The 17648-nt window shown below is 36.5% G+C and overlaps 1 protein-coding gene and 1 long non-coding RNA gene across 2 annotated transcripts in view; both read right to left on the bottom strand.

Annotated features, from left to right (window-relative positions):
- Window positions 1–18: 18 nt before the first annotated feature.
- Window positions 19–5114, bottom strand: LOC106662299 (trifunctional enzyme subunit beta, mitochondrial). The gene is made up of 9 exons (XM_014386307.2): window positions 4954–5114; window positions 3196–3367; window positions 2758–3133; window positions 2332–2506; window positions 2138–2268; window positions 686–813; window positions 520–607; window positions 310–454; window positions 19–250 (listed from the first exon to the last, which is right to left on the bottom strand). Exons 1-9 carry the CDS (start codon window positions 4997–4999, stop codon window positions 108–110), a joined length of 1404 nt encoding a protein of 467 aa, XP_014241793.1. The 5' UTR covers window positions 5000–5114; the 3' UTR covers window positions 19–107.
- Window positions 5115–8681: 3567 nt separating this feature from the next.
- LOC112126538 overlaps window positions 8682–17648 on the bottom strand; it is a 29891-nt gene continuing 20924 nt past the window's right edge. Inside the window, exons 3-4 of the long non-coding RNA XR_002910030.1 lie at window positions 8851–9399; window positions 8682–8764 (exon numbers count right to left, since the gene is read on the bottom strand). This is a non-coding gene — a long non-coding RNA (uncharacterized LOC112126538). The remainder of the gene's footprint in view (window positions 8765–8850; window positions 9400–17648) is intronic.

Raw genomic sequence — 17648 nt, 5'->3', positions numbered from 1 at the left:
AATTCAATTGTATTTTAACAATTTAAACTATTCCTAATAATGTACAAACATAGAAAAATATTTTTTTAAATTATACGTCTTTTTACAATCATGTCGACGTTTGTATTTTATGTAGCGACACCGTCAGGGTGGCGTTCGATAATCATTCCCACTCCTTGACCACCTGCGGCACAGGCTGCGACAAGTGCGAACTGTCCATCTTCACGGATGAGGCGGTTTGCCGCATGGACTGTCAGGCGTACACCGGTTGCTGTAAAAATCGTTAATCGGTCAATTCTTGTTCAAAAGTGCTTACACGACGTAAAATACCTGCAAAAGGATGTCCGATACTTAATGAACCACCCCAGTTGTTGAATTTTGAGAGCGGAGGTGTTCCGACTTTCGACTGTCTGCCCATGTATGTCTGAGCAAACCAGTCTGAGTCCATGGCCTTCAGGTTCGCAAGAATTTGTCCCTTCAAGAAAATCAAATTTAAAAATGTTCAATAAATAAATAAATAAAATAAAATAAAAAACTTACAGCAAAGGCCTCATGAAATTCCCAAGCATCAATATCACTTACACTGAGTCCAGCTTTTTCAAGCACTTTTGGTGTAGCATAGGCCGGCCTGAAACAATTATGAATGAATGTAAAAGGTGTAAATTCTTTAAAAACTAAAAATAATTTTTTTTAAATGTATCTTTACCCAAGTAAAAGCTGGTCTTTGGGGTCTTGTGAAACGTACACAAAGTCCCTCAAGTATGCTTTCGGTTTAAGGCCAAGTTGTTTAGCCTTCTCTTCTGTCATAATAAGACATGCAGAAGCTCCATCAGTCTGAAAAGATTAGAAAATTAATGTTTTATTAAAGTAATCAAAAGCACTAGTGATCGACTTATACAGGGTGAGTCTTTTTTGACGCACCATTGGAAAATCAACGAGGGTGCATTTAAATCTGACTCGAGGCTTCTTTCCTTTGATTAGTACGTTACTAAAAGAAAATGAGTCAATTGTCGGTGCACCATAGGGAAATCAACGTTGGTACGTCTAATGGACCACCATAGGGAAATAACTTGGCACATTTTATTTTGTTAGTCTACTACCAAAAACTAGGCGAGTCACTTTTCGACACACCATTCGTTACAAATTAGTTTTAGTAGGTTGGAAGGTAAATAAACAAAACCAATATGATTAAAACATTCAAACAAAATGTAAAAATTTAAAAAAAATTCTTCACAAATTAATTTGATTAAGGTTTAAGAGTATTTTTTTCGTCCGATTATCATTTTACGATAGACTAGGCTACTGTGTTGCAGCAAACGGAGGTCTGTTCGAACAATTATTATAATGATTTTGAACATTTTTGGTTTGCTAACAAACGAGATTGTTACATTTATTTAATTTTTTTACTTCAGCAGAAAAAAGGAGATTGTTACATTTATTTATTTTTTTTACTTTAGCAGAAAAAAGGATTGTTACACTTATTTAATTTTTTTACTTTAGCAGAAAAAAGGAGATTGTTACATTTATTTAATTTTTTACTTTACCAGAAAAAAGGATTGTTACATTTATTTAATTTTTTTTTTACTTTACCAGAAAAAAGGAGATTGTTACATTTATTTAATTTTTTACTTTACCAGAAAAAAATACTCTTAAACCTTAATCAAATTAATTTGTGAAGAATTTTTTTAAAATTTTTACATTGTGTTTGAATAATGTTTTAATAATATTGGTTTTGTTTATTTTCCTTCCAACCTACTAAAATTAATTTGTAACGAATGGTGTGTCGAAAAGTGACTCGCCTATTTTTTGGTACAAGACTAACAAAATAAAATGTGCTGAGTCAAAATTAGACGCACCAACGTTGATTTTCCTATGGTGCACCGAAAATTGACACTTCCTTTTTTTTAATGTTAAAATCAAAAGAAATAGGCCTTGAGTCAGATTTAAACGCGCCCACATTGATTTTCCTATGGTGCACCGAAAATTGACACTTCCTTTTTTTAATGTTAAAATCAAAAGAAATAGGCCTTGAGTCAGATTTATGCGCACCCACGTTGATTTTCCAATGGTGCGTCAAAAAATGACTCACCCTGTATATCAACCAAACAAAACTTGAAATTTTATATTTGATTATAGAATAATTACCATTAATACTTACCAAGAATGACGCATTAGCAGCTGTTACAGTTCCATGGGGCTTGATAAATGCAGGGTTGAGCTGGGCAAGTTTTGCTGGTGACGCAACCCTGATGCCGTTGTCACGTTCAACCACTTTATCACTTCCAGGCACTAAAAAAAGAAAATAAAATAAAAAATAAAATTGAAAACAGAGTTATATTACAATTTGACAACCTTTAAATGGTACTATATCTGTAAGAAAACCCTTGTTGGTAGCCTCTTCAGCAAGTGTGTGTGACCTCAGGGCATATTCATCCTGCTCGTTTCTTGAAACCTTAAACGCAGCGGCTAATCGATCTGCTGAATGGCCCATTGTTTCACCACTAGAGAATTCAGCAACAGCAGGCAACTTTGCAGGACAAATAATACTAATATAATTTCCAAGGGGTATCACAAAGATTTAAGGATAAAAAAAAGGAATTAAGGAGAGAGGTTAGGAGTTACCACAACTTCCTGATCAATTTCTTCTAAATCAGGCAATTCGTTAAATTCATCTCGAAAAGGTAACTAAGGATGGGGAAAATGCTCAATTTTAAACAAGTATCTATTACAAAAAAAATATATATACAGTAGATATTAAATCTTAATAGAAAATCTCACCTCAGGGACAAAGAAATCAGGTCTAAGAGATGAAAGGAGCTGTAGTTTCTGCATTGGTGTTTTAGCCTTGTTCGCTTTGAGCATGAGCGCACGCATTTTTCTTGAGTGACGAATCGGAACATCGCTCATTGTTTCGACACCTCCAGCGACAACAATTTCATGCGCACCGGCAGCTATCATCCCGATACCTGAAGTAATCCCCTGGTTACTGCTGATGCAGGCCATAGTGACAGTGTGTGCTGGTGTTTTATCGCTAAATCCCGCTGTAAGAGCCGCATCCCGGCCGATATTAGACGTCTTCACTTCTTGAATGACCGTACCGTAGATAATATATTCGACCATTTCTTTTGGAACCTTTGTCTTTTTCATCAGTGACCTTTGACAATTGATATTACATTAAAGTTTACAGTTTAATACATATTAAAAAAAAATTCATACATCAGAGCATGTCCTGCCAGCTGGTGGGGCATCAATTTAGAATAGTCTGTTCCTGACAATAAGAAAGGTGTTCGGACTCCATCGACAAAAACAATGTTTTTTCCTGTTTTGTCTTTTAACGATTTACGTGGTGTTGCGTTGACTAAAGATGTGCTAATGCAACGGATGGCTCCTAAAATGTATTAAACATTTTATTACATAGGTATATTGTAAATTTAAAACTTGTCTCAACAAGTAGAATAGAAATTCATCTACAAAATAAAATTTTAAATATAAATAATCATCTAGTTGTTTATATTTTGAATCACAAAAATCACCTATCCTGTTATTTTTTGCTGTCTTGGGTTAGATTTAATCTTGATCATTCTGCCAAACTAAGAATGTCACCAAGTAAATTGATAACTAAGCAATTTCAGCCACGAAAACCTTCATTTTTTAATCAGCCTTTCCTTTGGTCTGCCTATCCTTCCCATTTTTGTCTGTCAGTCAGATTTTAGCTTTATGAATCTTCAGTACTGGGTTGGCGCTTTTTGTTTATTCAGGCCCCTTTTATATATTTTATAAAGGTGAAAGGAATATGACTGTTGGCAACTTTGACGGATTAAATTTTGGTTTTTTGCCACCAATCAGCCAAAATGAGTCTGATACAATTATCATATGACCGTAAATGACAAGACTTCAGATTCAAATAAGTAATTTCAGCCATAAACATTCTCAGTTTTAAATAGGCTTCCCTTTGTAAATATCATAGGGTAGTTTAGACATTTCTGATCATTTTGATCTTGCTGTTTTGATATGCTTTTGCTTCTTGCCATCTTCAGTACTGGGTTGGTGACATTTTTCGTTTATTCAAGTCAATTTTATACATCCTTGGAAAGTGAAAAGAGTATACCTGTTGGCAACTTTGATCGATTAGATTTTGGTTTTTCGCCACTGAAAATAACAAGAAGCCAAAACATGTCTGACAGACTAAAATTATCAGAAATGACCAAAATAGAGGTTTATCACCCCTGTAGAAACCTGAACAACATTGACCAGAAGAGAAAATCAAACAATTTATCATGGAATGGGCGATATTTGTTTTTCTTCCATTTCATGCGAGACAGATTCACAGGCTTTGGAACAAAAGTAGACATTGGGCAAAACGTGTGTGGCCTATTCTGAGTCTGGTGTGAACGATCCCTTTCTTCAAACCAGGCTCTCTAATGATCATTCAATATTAATGAGATACTTCTGATCAGGCTGACTTCATACAGTAATTTATCATATTTTATTGCTGTTAATGTTATTTTATACCTATAAATATTTCTACGAAATAAATAAACAAGTAAACGTATCATAAATATCTTGATACAGTTGAAATACTTTTGTACACTTATTAATCATAAAGAACAACTTTTGTTTAAAAATTAAATAGAACAACTTTCACCTGAAATAGAAAATATAGAATAAAGTCCAAACTGATAACAAAAAACAAAACAAGAACTTAAGATACGTTATCTCTAGAAAGTCCTAAGAGAACCTTGAAGTTTTTCTTTCATTAATATTGTTTTTATATTTATTTTAAATGTTCTAATTTTCTTATTTCTGAATTTCACAACTCTACAAACTAGCGCAAACATATATCTAAAAATATCCGTTTTGTAATTAATCCAATTTGATAAATCAAATGTCGAAAACATGTCCAATTATAGGTGAAAAATCGTTATCACCCTGGGAAGCTCAATATATATAAAAAATAAATATAGATTAACTCACCGAAACCAATTTTTGGTGTTATTACTGTTTTCAGCAGAAGGCTCATTTTGATTTGCTTTTCCGAACGGTCGATCTAGCCAGAAACTGTCACAAATAGCACTAGGAAAATAACTACCAAGTGACAAGAATTGTCGTCCTAGAGTAGGGGGCACTGGGTAGGGGTCAGAGGGTCGGGATTGTTACAATGGTGTAACAATCGAAACAAACAATTGTTGTATCGATACAAAAAAAATCATTTATTTACAACAAGGACAATTTAAATAATAAACTGTAAAAATGTTTATAAGATTTATTTCTATATGTTGGCCGATTAGAATGGTTTAGAATAGTGCAGTATCGATTTAAAATTGATGCAGTCAACTAGAGTAGCATAGAAGTCAAAGAGGGAAATTTAATATGAAGATATACTTTGTTAAAAAAAAAAAAACTTTATAAAATTTTCCAATCTTTTTACCAAAGTTGTATTTATTTTTCGCTAACTTCTGCAAAATTATAATTAAAAATACAAAGAGAAATAGATACGTGTTAAAATTCAGCCAAATAAATCAGTTTTTCGGGACAGTTTCTCAATTTATAAAGCAAAATTGTTTCAAGGATATACTCAAAAACCTTGAAGCATAAAAATTCAGGATACACAAAACCACAATTCTGCTGGATTGTTGAAACTAAATTTGGGATAGAAAGAAGCGCTATAAAAAAATTACATCGAAAAGCTCCAGGATTTCAGTACAACACAAATATTACAATTGACCCCACAGAAGTAACATACCTGTACAATGCTTACTCGGAACCACACACTTTCTATTGTAATGGAAGCTCTCAATAATTAAAATGATTTATAAGTCAAATAAAGAATATACTTGCCTATAGTGTGGGCGACGAAAATGAAAAGCAAAACAGGAGATATTTTTGAAGAGAGTCAGAGGATAGACTTAAAAGATGCTAAAAGGCCGCCTATATGATGAGACCCATGCTGAATCCATAGAAGTCGTCCTTCAAAGCAGGGCTACTCTTAAGCAAATAAAAGACGGAAAACAACTGAACTTGTCGGAAGTAGAAGATCATCAAGTCAACTAGACTCGCTCAAAAGTGCTTAAAATAGCCAATACTTGCAGTTTATGAAAAAGTAGATAGACGCAAGATGGCAAACAAGATGAGAAAGCAGCAAGAAGGGTAGACTGATTATCAAATTCTTCCCTAAAATAAAGAGAGGGATAAAGTTAACTGGCTGCTTTCTGATGATTGTATGATGCAAATCCTAGACAAATTCAAGAAAAACTTCTCAGAATATTATTGCCCATAAATGAAAATTCCAAATTGCCGAACATCAGTTTGGATTTTGCTCATTTCATTCAATTGCAATATCGACAATATTGCTTCTTCTTTTGAACAAAATCAGCATTGCTTGGGAGACTTTCTTCAACATTCTCCCTATTGCCAAGTCTGTGGGGAACTGAATTTTCTTTTTATTACATAAGGTTGGGTTTTCCCAGGGAAGTGTACATGGCCCATATCTATTTTCTATTTACACTGCAGATATTCCTAACAAATTTACCAGTTTGTTTTTAATTTCAAATTAATTCTCCTCTTAAAATGTTTTGGGTGGAAATTATCCGTACAGTGTGGTGCATGCTCGACGCACCATAGGAAAAAATGAGATTTAATTGTGATTACGAATGTATTAATGAATCATTTAAGCAGGTGGTGCATGTATATTATTGTTTTTTTCTCAAAAAACTCAAAATATTCTCACTTATTAATTAATTACACAGAAAATTATGAGACCATGGTAGTCGGGGGTTTAGGGCGTCTGACTCGTATTTGCCACGCTAGGGGTCCTGGGTTCGAATCCTGGCAGAGCTCATGGTTTTTTTAATGGATCATAGTATGAAAAATGTATTGTAATGTGCTTTGACCCCTCGTTCACGACACCCAACGAGTACTTGGATGTTAAGCCCTCCTGTATGACTTGAATTACTTACTTTTACTTACAGAAAATTATACATTTCTTTTAAAAAATTCTAACAGATAGTTGATCACTCATCCGGGGGGAGAGACTTTATAACAACAGCGTATATTTTTTGTTTATTTGTTCACCCAGAAATTTTAACACTTTCAAACAATGTTTCCGGAGAAAGATACGTAGAAAATTTATTCAATCAACGCTCGGCGGGGCCGCACACCTCAGTTTCACCGTTCAACGATGGATGTTTATGTTTGAAGAAAGTTTTCCACAAATAAATTCCAACAGGGTGAAACTCTAGAAAGCAATTAACAAGTGCTTTTCCCTTTATTGTATTTCTTGTCCCAGTGAGTGGGGTAGTTTACTTATAAAACACGGTTTTAAATTTAAACAATATAAATTGGATATTTTAATTTTTTTCCTGTAATACGAAATTTCAATCGTGTTCAGCTTAACAAGTAAAACAAACTTACGCGATTGTTTAAAAATCCAAATCCAAAATGTTTGTTTTAATACGCATAAGATTTAACCTTTAAATTATGCAAATAACCAATGTATGGGATTGATAATTTGCTCGTAATTTATCTTTTTTGTTTTCTTTATCTGAAGATAAAAATAAATGCATAATTTCCTGCGAACGTTTATGGTAAGTTTTAAACCAAACGAATTTTTAAGAAAAGCATAAATATTTAATAAAACAAAACTTCACACGAAGAAAATTTGTTTTTAAATATTTCAACAGGTAAATTTTACAGCTTCAAAATGTAACAATCAAGGCCTTTTTAAAAAAATGTGAAAAAGTGGTATTTTTAGAAAATTTGCTGAGGGACTGCACTATTTTCTAATCGGCACTGTAAAAGGCTTCATCCCAAGGTGGGGGCGGCGATACGAGCACTGAAAGCCCCTTCCCATTTTGTAAATTGTGCGTTGTAAAATTGTACATAGGAAATTTTAAATTTTACAGTCGGTTGATACTCTTAAAAGCGGAAAGGCAAAACGTTCTCATCTTTATAAAATGAAACGTAAGTAGTTACATATAGATTGCTAACGTTTCATACTGACACAATTAAAAAAAAATCTTATGAAAAGATAATGCTGAAGTAGATGATAAAATTCATATTACGTACTTATTAGTAATTCTATTTTAATAGCAGTATGCGAAATAAAGACGATGTGTATTAATTATCATCTTATGAAAAGAAAATTTTTTGAAAATAAATAGTTTTTGATATATTTTTCTAGCTAGGCAACAGTTTAAAAAACAGACTTTGTTTGACTTTGTTCGCCTTTAAATATTAGACGTACAACCAAAAAATATCTATTTTTTTTTACGAGGGTTCAGAACAGCAGAGGTTATATCAACCCTCGGGGTGCCGGTGTTTTTGAAAAAAGCCCATTTGTAAGTATGTCGGGTTCGAATGCGGGGCCGCTGGATTCGAACCCGAGACTTTTACCTTACAGTGATGAGCGCTGTGTCAACGCCTAAACCGTTGCGGTCACCAACGCCCCCTCAAAAAGCCAAATTTTTAAATATTCCTATGCTTTTTGTAATACATACACACACACACACACACACACACACACACACACACACACACATATATATATATAATATATATATTTTTTTAAATTATGTTTTAAACTCTAATGTGTTTATTGAAAATTAATTTGGAGTTAATTCCACTTAACTTATTAAATTTACCCTTGTGGATCGACGTCATGATAGCTCAAGTGGTAGAGCACCGGCGTATCTAGCCGAAGAACGTGGGTTCGAATCCCGCTCGTGACACTGACTTTTGTATCTCAACCAACCGTTGCGGCCACCGATGTCCCCCAAGTATCTTCTTTCTGTACGATATATAAATTATAATCCAAAGACAAAAAACTTTTAGCAAAATATTTTTATCTACACAAATCACTACTAATTTCCTCACCTTTTGGTGTAATAGGGATTTCCCCCTTTTGCCCTTAAACTTGCATTTACTCTGCTGCTGATGATGATGGATAGGAAGAGGGGGTTTTTGTTCCCCAAGCACTGCTGCCTTCTGTGTTATTGTACTTTCCTAGTGCCTTACTTCAGTGCAGTCTACTCGATCCTTCTAACTAGGACAACGTCATTGACTGTTTTTCCTGCAATTCCTTTTCTGGGATGTTTTTGTATCCCAGGTTATTTCTCTATTGAGCGGTTGATTCGCATTCGAAGATGGTATAGGAAGTCGTTTCAACCACCTGATTGCATAACCTACAAATGAGGTCATGGTTGAACTGGAGTAGCTCCTATTGCCAAGTTGGATGCGGTTTGAACAGAAAATCAATCAGTTGTATATTGTTTGTGCGCTGCGTTGTGCTCTCACTCCCGTATACAAGCCAGTTGTAAAGGATTTGCTATGTTGTCTCGGTCTCCTTAACAGTTGAGATTAGTCATCTCCTATTAGGCCCCTTTTTTAAGTTGTATTTTACTGGAGCATGTCCTGTAAATATACCTGTTCGGGTTTTTAATTTGTTTTGAGTAACATGTCTTCTTTCTCTGATAATATTTATTTGTATCCTGTACATGAATTGTACATTATAAATTCTTCTGTATATTTTCTTAATATAAAATCCCGGGTATAACACTAACGCTCCGACCGGAGGACGTGTGAGCGTGACAGGTGTGCATGACAAGCCAACCAACAGTGGCACTCAGTGTGATATCGTGTTCAGGCGAGGTCACGGGAGCATTACCGTTTCAGGCGATGTGGAGGATCCTTGGGATGAGAAGAAATGGAGAGGGCTTGACCAGTAGGATTAGGATGGGTTAAAACTTGAGGAAAGCGGGAACGGATCAATTCTTTGACGAAGGGAATATTTAGGCCATTGTGGATAGTGAGATTGGTGATATAGTGAGGAGTTTGGAAAATTCTTCTGAGAACTTTTCATCGGAAAGCTTGGATTCGTTGGATGTTGGACGGTTTGGTGGTACCCACTGTTCTGTTCCTTATGTTAAAATAGGTGTAATGTTTTGAACAGAGTTAGTTTGTTCTTTACCATCTAATTTCGATCCTATAAGTCTTCATAGTTGTCCAAAATGTCTATTTAGTTCTTGTCGCTTGAGTCTTGGTGAGGTTTCCACGTCATTCTACTCTATAAAAATAACCCTAAGAATTTTATTTGTGTACATGTCGGTTGTTGTTAACGTACGGACCTAAACGAGGCTGTTTGTTTAGCGTAAACGTAATTTGGGTTCATTTGTCCTCGTACTGTTTCATTTTCCACGTTTTGCACCATTATTCAATGAGCTCAAAATGCTCTTGGATATTAGAGGTGGCTTTGGGATTGGAGTTAGGAGAAACAATTGCAGTATCGTCCGCGTAGGTTGCAAGGACGTTGTTGGGAAGAATCGGCAGGTTAGCAGTGTAAATTGTATATATGATGGGACCAAGAATGCTCCCTTGTGGGACGCCGGCCTGGATCGGTCTGTCATTTAAAAACTCGTTGCCGCATCTCACTCTGAACCAGTTGTCAGATAGAATTTTATAATTCTTTATTCCATTAGCTTTAAAATTCTCAGTAAAATAGATTATTTATACCTAAACGACTCTTTACTGATTTCCACGATGAAGATGTAAAGTCGCGCTTCGCGAAGTTTCCCCTGACTTTCGCATAAACAAGCAAGTATGTAAGTCACAGGCCGCTGTCACACGTCGCCTCCGTTCTTCTTCTTTACTGGTTGTTTCATTAGTTATTACTTTAGGCAGAACAAGCAAAATTAAGTATACTCCTAGGAAAGAAAAAGTAAAAAAAAAGCCAATAATTTCTATATTGGCTCTATTCGGGTGGTTATACTATGTACAGTGTATAATTAGTTAACAAGATTTGGGTCTTATTTAAGTCATAATTTATAGTATATTTAATTAAGAAATACCCAGGCCTCGATATTTCTTCTCTGTTTCCATTAAAATCGTGAAATAAATAAACGTCGAAATCCCCTCTAACGCCATGGAAACGGTAGAAAATTCAAATCGCTCAATTAAGACGTCGGCGGCCCCCATTTGCGGAATTCCGACTCCCCCAATTGAGGAAGCGAGGACCGGCGAAGTGTGAACCGTACGGGGTCCAATATAAGGCATTCCAGGACGCGTGGGAATTCAGTTTAATAAACCGCCCCAATTGGGGGGGGCGGGGGTCCGGCCCGGAGGATCATTTGACGTTGACTTTCAACGGATCAAGAGAAAGATTCGGACCCGTTGAAAACTCGCAGGAATGTTTCGACTTTTATTATCGATTCCAATTTTGACCAATTTCTCAGCTCATCTGGGTAATAATTTGATGGTTGCATGCCCGGGCTGAAGCGTGCGAGGTATTTGTCATTGTTAGACCTTGGCTAATTTCATCAACGCATTTGCGATTACCTACTCACAGAATGAAGTTTTCAGGTATTCACGTTGATATACAGTTAATCAATCAATTATTGATTACAACAATGATTAAATAATATTATCATTTTATTACAACTAATCTTTCCATAAAGGCTATTAACAATAAAAATCAACTAATTGGTAGTTCCAAATACCCTAGAATAATTTAACGCCAATTACAATTACTTAATAAGCAATAGTCTAAAATCATATATCACGTATTAAAACCAACTTTTTATCCATAAAAAATACACCACTGGTATTATATTAGATCAATATTTATCATTGAATATCTAATACTTTATTTGGAATGAGGGAAGAAATAAACAGCTCAAAAATGAATAGGGGATATTGCCAATTTTGTAGTATTTACTTTCCCTAACAATTTTATTTTCTTTTTATTATAAATTGCATTAAAGTATGTTAGTAATAATATGTTTTTACTGAAGGAAAATTTAATTAAGGGATTTTGAAAAATAACAAAATAAAAGGTTATTCTATAATTTGGTTCATTGAACGCAAATGTTTTCGTCATATATTTTCTTAAGGAATTTCACTTCATAGATGTTGCAACGCTGCACATGTTTGCAGAGTTGTTGCAGGTCAACTGGCTGCGGATGGTGATCGAAAAGCCTTCTGTGCAACGAATCCCACATGTGTTCAATGGGATGAATACTCTGCCTCTATGAGGTCTGGCATTGTCATCCAAAAATCGAAAATCCCTGCCAATTAGATCCCTGGTTTGAGGGATGTATTCCTCGATAAGTTTTTGGACATAACGGACTGCGGTGAGGGTCCTTCGACAATATGGAGTCCGGTTCGTCTTCCAGACTAAACCCCAGCCCAGAGCATTACACCAACTGGGCATTGTTCGCAACCCTGTTCTCGGTAGACTTTTCGGCGCCTGCTATCATTAAACAGACAGAAACGCGACTCATCAGTAAACATCATTCAAATTGGTGTTCTCTTCTAGGAGCTCGCTGCACCATATTCTAGTGAAATTGCTAACCACCCCCTAGCTGGTGCTCCTCTAGGGGGTGGTTAGCAATTCCACTTAAAACAAAACCGCGGCCGGGGCGGATCCGGAAGTTTCTACTACTTATACTCTGGGAGATAGAGTGGCCTTCTCTATCTAGGGAGCGCGCAGGAGACCGGACTTGAGTATGTCAGCTTAGGTAGCATAAAACCCGCGCGCGGCATACGACCCGATGCACAATGCGGGCCCGACCATTCGGAGTGGACAAGCGGAGAGCGAGGTTGTTTTGGCCCTTCGGGGCTGAGACGCCGCTACACCAATGGTGCGGCGGTAACACTATTCCGTCGTATGCGGAGGTGCGTCAGCTCTCATCTTGAGAATCAAAACATCCGATAAGGCCAGGTTGAATAGGCCAGGTGCGGACGCTAAAGATTCCTCTATTCTTGTGACGACGAGTACTCGGAAACCTCATGCACCATATTCTCGTGAGTTGCTGCAGATCTTCTCAAATGGGCATACGACGTGAGGCCAACTTCCCATTCGTAATCGTTTGTGTTGATAAACGCTTTGCCAAAACTTCTCGTACTTCATTTATGATTTGGCGAGCACTATGGAAAGGGTCTTGCAGCAATGACAATATTTCGGTAATTCTGTCCTCCCTTCGTGTTGTAATGCGCAGAGATCCACTACCAGGGCTCCTATTGGCATTTCCGGTCTCATGGAATCGGGCTAAGCCCGGAGGACCACGCTCTGAGAAGCACCGACTGCCTCTGCGATATCCTCTTGCCGGTGAACTCCATGACTCATTCTAACAATAATATTCTCATAATAATATAAACTTCTGGTTCAAGATGATGTCTTTCCATGGTTAAAGAGAATACAACTGGATTAAAATAGAGAAAAGACGAGAAAAGGTGTTTGTTTACAAAATGAATAATGATTACTCGGAGATCGTGAGATGGGTCTGGTGTGACGTAGGTTTTAGAAAAACATTTTCTTTATAGTGCCAACGTTTCGATGTTTATTGAGATCATTTTCAGGGCTTGGGATTTATAAACATTGTTTAAATTTTACAAATACATGCAAGATGTGGAAAAAATGAATTTATGTAATGCTAGAATTTTTAAATTCAATCAAATTATTTGTACTAACTCAAAGTGTTTGTTTTCTGTGTACATGTGTCATTTTTGTGTGTCGTGTTGCAGTGTAGTTTGAAAGTGTGAGAAAATGAATAACCTTCATGTTTACTATTCTTAAGTAAATCCGTTATTAAAAATGAGGATTAACATTTGTTTGTTTTTGGTTTGTATTTTCTATTTTGTTTTATCCGACTAACAATAATACATCCGTTAATTTAATTAAAATTAATAGAATAAGAATAAATCACAAATATCCCTATTAATTTTTGAGCAGTTTATTTTCCTTTCAATACATTTTTAAAGTAAGAGTCAGACTTTTGTAAACATATTTATCGGCCTCCTGCCAAACCTTGATTATTTGAGCTTTTCTAAGAAAATAATTACAGCCTGAGGGGAGGAAAAACCAATTACCCAGGGAATGAAATTTACTATCTCCCAGTCACCTTAAAAGATTTCATTAAAGAGGGGTACAAATGTCAGGTGTCATTGATCTGCGATTTCCGTTATCCTACGTGGAAAACGAAAAATGGAAAAGCGGTGGGTGATTTTGTTTCAAAGGAATAAAACGAACCAGAATTCTTCGGTATGAAATAGTGTTAAAATTTTGTTGTATTGTATAAATCGCTTTCTGGCTGTCGTACACACCCAGAATAACATATCGGTATTGTTTTCGTGACAATGCCCTCCCAACATACAAAGCAAAACTTTCCCGACATGGAATAGAGCTTCTACCCTTCTAAAGCAACAACCGATAGTCCTCGACCTTCCTCCCGCAAGCCCCCTCTTCTTTTCTATAGGAAGAAAGTTTTCTTTCGAGATATCCATCCGTATTTATTCAAACGTACAAAACGAAAATTTCCCGAAACGGATGGAATCGAGCATATACTGCAACCATCCTATAGTCCTGGAATTTGATCCTGCAGATCACCTCTTTTTTATCTGTGGAACGTAAGTTTTCTTCTGGTGCATGCTCATGCTGAAGTACTCTTCTAGTCATACAAAACAAAACCTTTCGGTAATTGATAGAATCGATCCTCTACCGCAACATCCAGCAGACCTGGACCTTGCTCTTTTAATTCACCTCTTCCCTCTGTAAGAAGAAAGTTATCTTTCGAAAACATCATCCATCCGTACACGTTTCAATATACAAAACAAAGCTTTCCCGAAAAGGATGGAATCGAGCTTCAACCGCAAATGCACAATAGTCCTGGACATTGCTCCCGCAAACCACCCTTTCTTTTCTGTGGGAAGAAAGTTTTCTTTCGAGACATCCATCCGTACATATTCCAACATGCAAAACAAAAATTTACCAAAAATGTATATGCAGATGTAATATTCGGGGTGGATAATAAGATCCATCGTTCTGTACCTAGAGTTGAATTTCTTCTACAGTTGTACATCCCAATTATTTCCTCCTGCAGGCAAATGTGGCGCCACAGTTTGTTAGACGGTGTGGTAGTTTCTCATCGGCTTCCTTGCAAAATCTGCACGTGCCATGTTGGATTATACCAATTTCTTCAAATTCCCATTCAGTCCGCAGTGTACTGTTAAGAAGCCTGTCAGGATTCCTGCTTCCATTGATGCATTGCTTTGATTTCTTTCCTTCAGAACCTCGCCAGGTTCTTGGATTGCTTCTGTTCAATGAGTGAATTCCACTGTTTCTTCATTTTCATCTTGTCTTTTAGTTTAGATACTCATTGATGGTGTGAATCCCAAGGTAAGGCTCAGGACCTACCAATGATATAGCAGCCCCCTTCCTTTCAAGGGGGCCGATGTCCTGTTACCCTCTACCCCTACATGTCCTGGTACCCAGCCGGGAGAAACTTTATTTTGCATTTCTAATCGATTTAATTTAGTTTTGCAATTCATCACCATATTCGCGCTAATGAAGTTTGAGCTTAGTGCTTTAAGGCTCCCTGGCTATCTGTCTTATTCTTTTATTTGTACCCTTACAGATTGAATTGAATAATCTCAAAATTGTATGGGCTGAAAGATACCGGTGTACTAGTTTAAATAGTTCTGGACCTTGCTCCTTTAATCACCTCTTCCTTCTTTAGGAAGGAAGTTTGCTTTGGAATCCATCCGTACACATTCAAACATATAAAACAAACTTTACACGCATGGATAGAATCAAGCTTGTATCCTTCTATCGCAGCAACCAATAGTAGTGGATTTTGTTCTTGCAGACCAGCTCTTCTTTCTATGGAAAGAAAGTTTTCTTCCGGTGCATCATTATACGGCAGTACACTTTCAGACATAGAAAGCATAATCTTCTGAAACGGATTGAATACTCCTTGAATACCCCATACTTCTACAGCAAACGCCCAATTCTCCTGAGCCTTGTTTCTTTAATCACCTTTTTAATTCAGCGCCATCTTCGCGCTAAGGAAGTTTGAGCTTAGTGCTTTGATGCTGCCTGGCTATCTGACTTAATCTTTTGTTTGTACCCTTTGTGTAGATTGAACTGAGTACATCTCAAAATTGCATAGCCTGAAAGATACCGGTATACTAGCAGATGGTGGCAAACATCTAATAGTCTTGGACCTTGCTCCTTTAATCACCTCCTTAGGAAGGAAGTTTTCTTTCGAGACATCATCCATCCGTAAATATGGAAAAAACTTTTGTTTTGTACGTTGGAATTCCACGAAATGCTCTTCTACCGCAGCCACCTATGGCCCGGGAATTTGCTCCTACAGATCAGCTCTTCTTTCTATGGAAAGAAAGTTTTCTTCCGGTGCATCACCAGCAAAAGACCCAATACTCCTGGACCTTGCTCATTTCATTCACCTCTTCCCTCTATAGAAAGGAAGTATTTTTTCGATGCATTCTCTAGCTGAGCATTCCCCAATTTACATAAATAAACATTTCCGAAAAGAATAGAATTAAGCTTCCAAAGCGGCCATTCGATAATCCTAAACCTTGTTCCTGCAGACCACCTCTCCCTTCCTGTAGTGATACGATGCAGCATCATCCAACTCCTCAATGAACAAAACCCGGCTGAAATGGATGGAATCAATCTTACTCCGCCTGATCGCTCTAATTAGGCCTTGCTCCTTTCCACTACCCCTTCATATCTTCAAGATTATATTACTACTACTCGAAATTCGACAACTGTCATACAAACCATGTTTGTCACCGTCAAGTGAATCACCACTTAGACAAATAAAAAATAATGTGAAAAAGGATTTGGCTAAATTCCTCAATAGTTCACATCGCTTACTAGGTGAACTTCGCTAGAAAATTTATCAGTTATTTCTCTTGATTTATTTAGGAACTTTGGAGGAATTATCCACTAGAGTTTGTTCTAAAGTGTTCTACCGATTCTAATCTCCATACTGAACTGCAGTATGAGGTTTCGTAGAGGCGATTCTCATCTTTGAAATAAGCTGTAGTATAGGAAGACAATTCTGTTTAAACGCATTCATACTGGGTAGTTTCCGGTCATTTTGCTTTGCCTATCATCGCTGATGTGTCAGACACAAATTGATGTTGGAAGTTCTGGGTAAGACATCTGTCAAAATGCTAAACTCTCCTCCGCTCTCGATATACCATCTTTCACCCAAGACCCACACCTACGGTCGGTAGGTAAAACACACAGACCACCAAACCAAGGCTATCTAGTCCTCAAGAAGAAACCTCACACTGAAAACCCTCAGCCGTACACTTCCCAACATACAAAGTAAAAACCTTGAAATGAATGCTTACACCGCTAGTGTGTTATAGTTCTAACCTTACTCCCTTGAACCACTACTTCTTCCGAGCAATGGCCCAGTCCTCAAGAAAAAATCTTTGTAAGACGTATAGACGAGAAACGGTAATGCCAAGGAACTTGCCCTCTCACGGTAATTTTCTATGGCAACATTTCTATTAATAATAATTTATATTTTAATACTTGAATCGTTTTAATTATTAATAATTAACTTGTATAATACTTTTGTTAATTAAGCATTTATTGAAAATCTCTTATCGAGAAACACATTCAATTGTGCACTTTTCCACTTTTATATAGGAAAAACTTTAGAAATAAAAGTTATAAAAAAACGAACTCCCTGGAGCAAGTAATGTGAATCCACCGTGAGTAGATATTATTAATTTAATCAACAACACGAAAATGAGAAAGCCCCTGAGATCGTGGATAAAAAGGGGACAGCGCTCGACAAACAGTTTCAGCAAGATGAAGAAAAGAACTCCTTTGTTCCTTAGTGTTTTTTTTCTTTTTT

Source organism: Cimex lectularius, unplaced genomic scaffold (genome assembly GCF_000648675.2).
Source record: "Cimex lectularius strain Harlan isolate CLEC.00 unplaced genomic scaffold, Clec_2.1 scaffold3, whole genome shotgun sequence".
Taxonomy (NCBI): Eukaryota; Metazoa; Arthropoda; class Insecta; order Hemiptera; family Cimicidae; genus Cimex; species Cimex lectularius.
This window is presented reverse-complemented; position numbering and strand designations above follow the sequence as displayed.

What these genes read in the sequence shown, in the direction of transcription:
- LOC106662299 (XM_014386307.2), bottom strand. Translation starts at nt 4,999, where the DNA reads ATGAGCCTTCTGCTGAAAACAGTAATAACACCAAAAATTGGTTTCG. An exon ending in AACACCAAAAATTGGTTTCG is followed by an intron (nt 3,368 to 4,953) that starts GTGAGTTAATCT and finishes AATACATTTTAG; the next exon opens with GAGCCATCCGTTGCATTAGC. An exon ending in CTGGCAGGACATGCTCTGAT is followed by an intron (nt 3,134 to 3,195) that starts GTATGAATTTTT and finishes CAATTGTCAAAG; the next exon opens with GTCACTGATGAAAAAGACAA.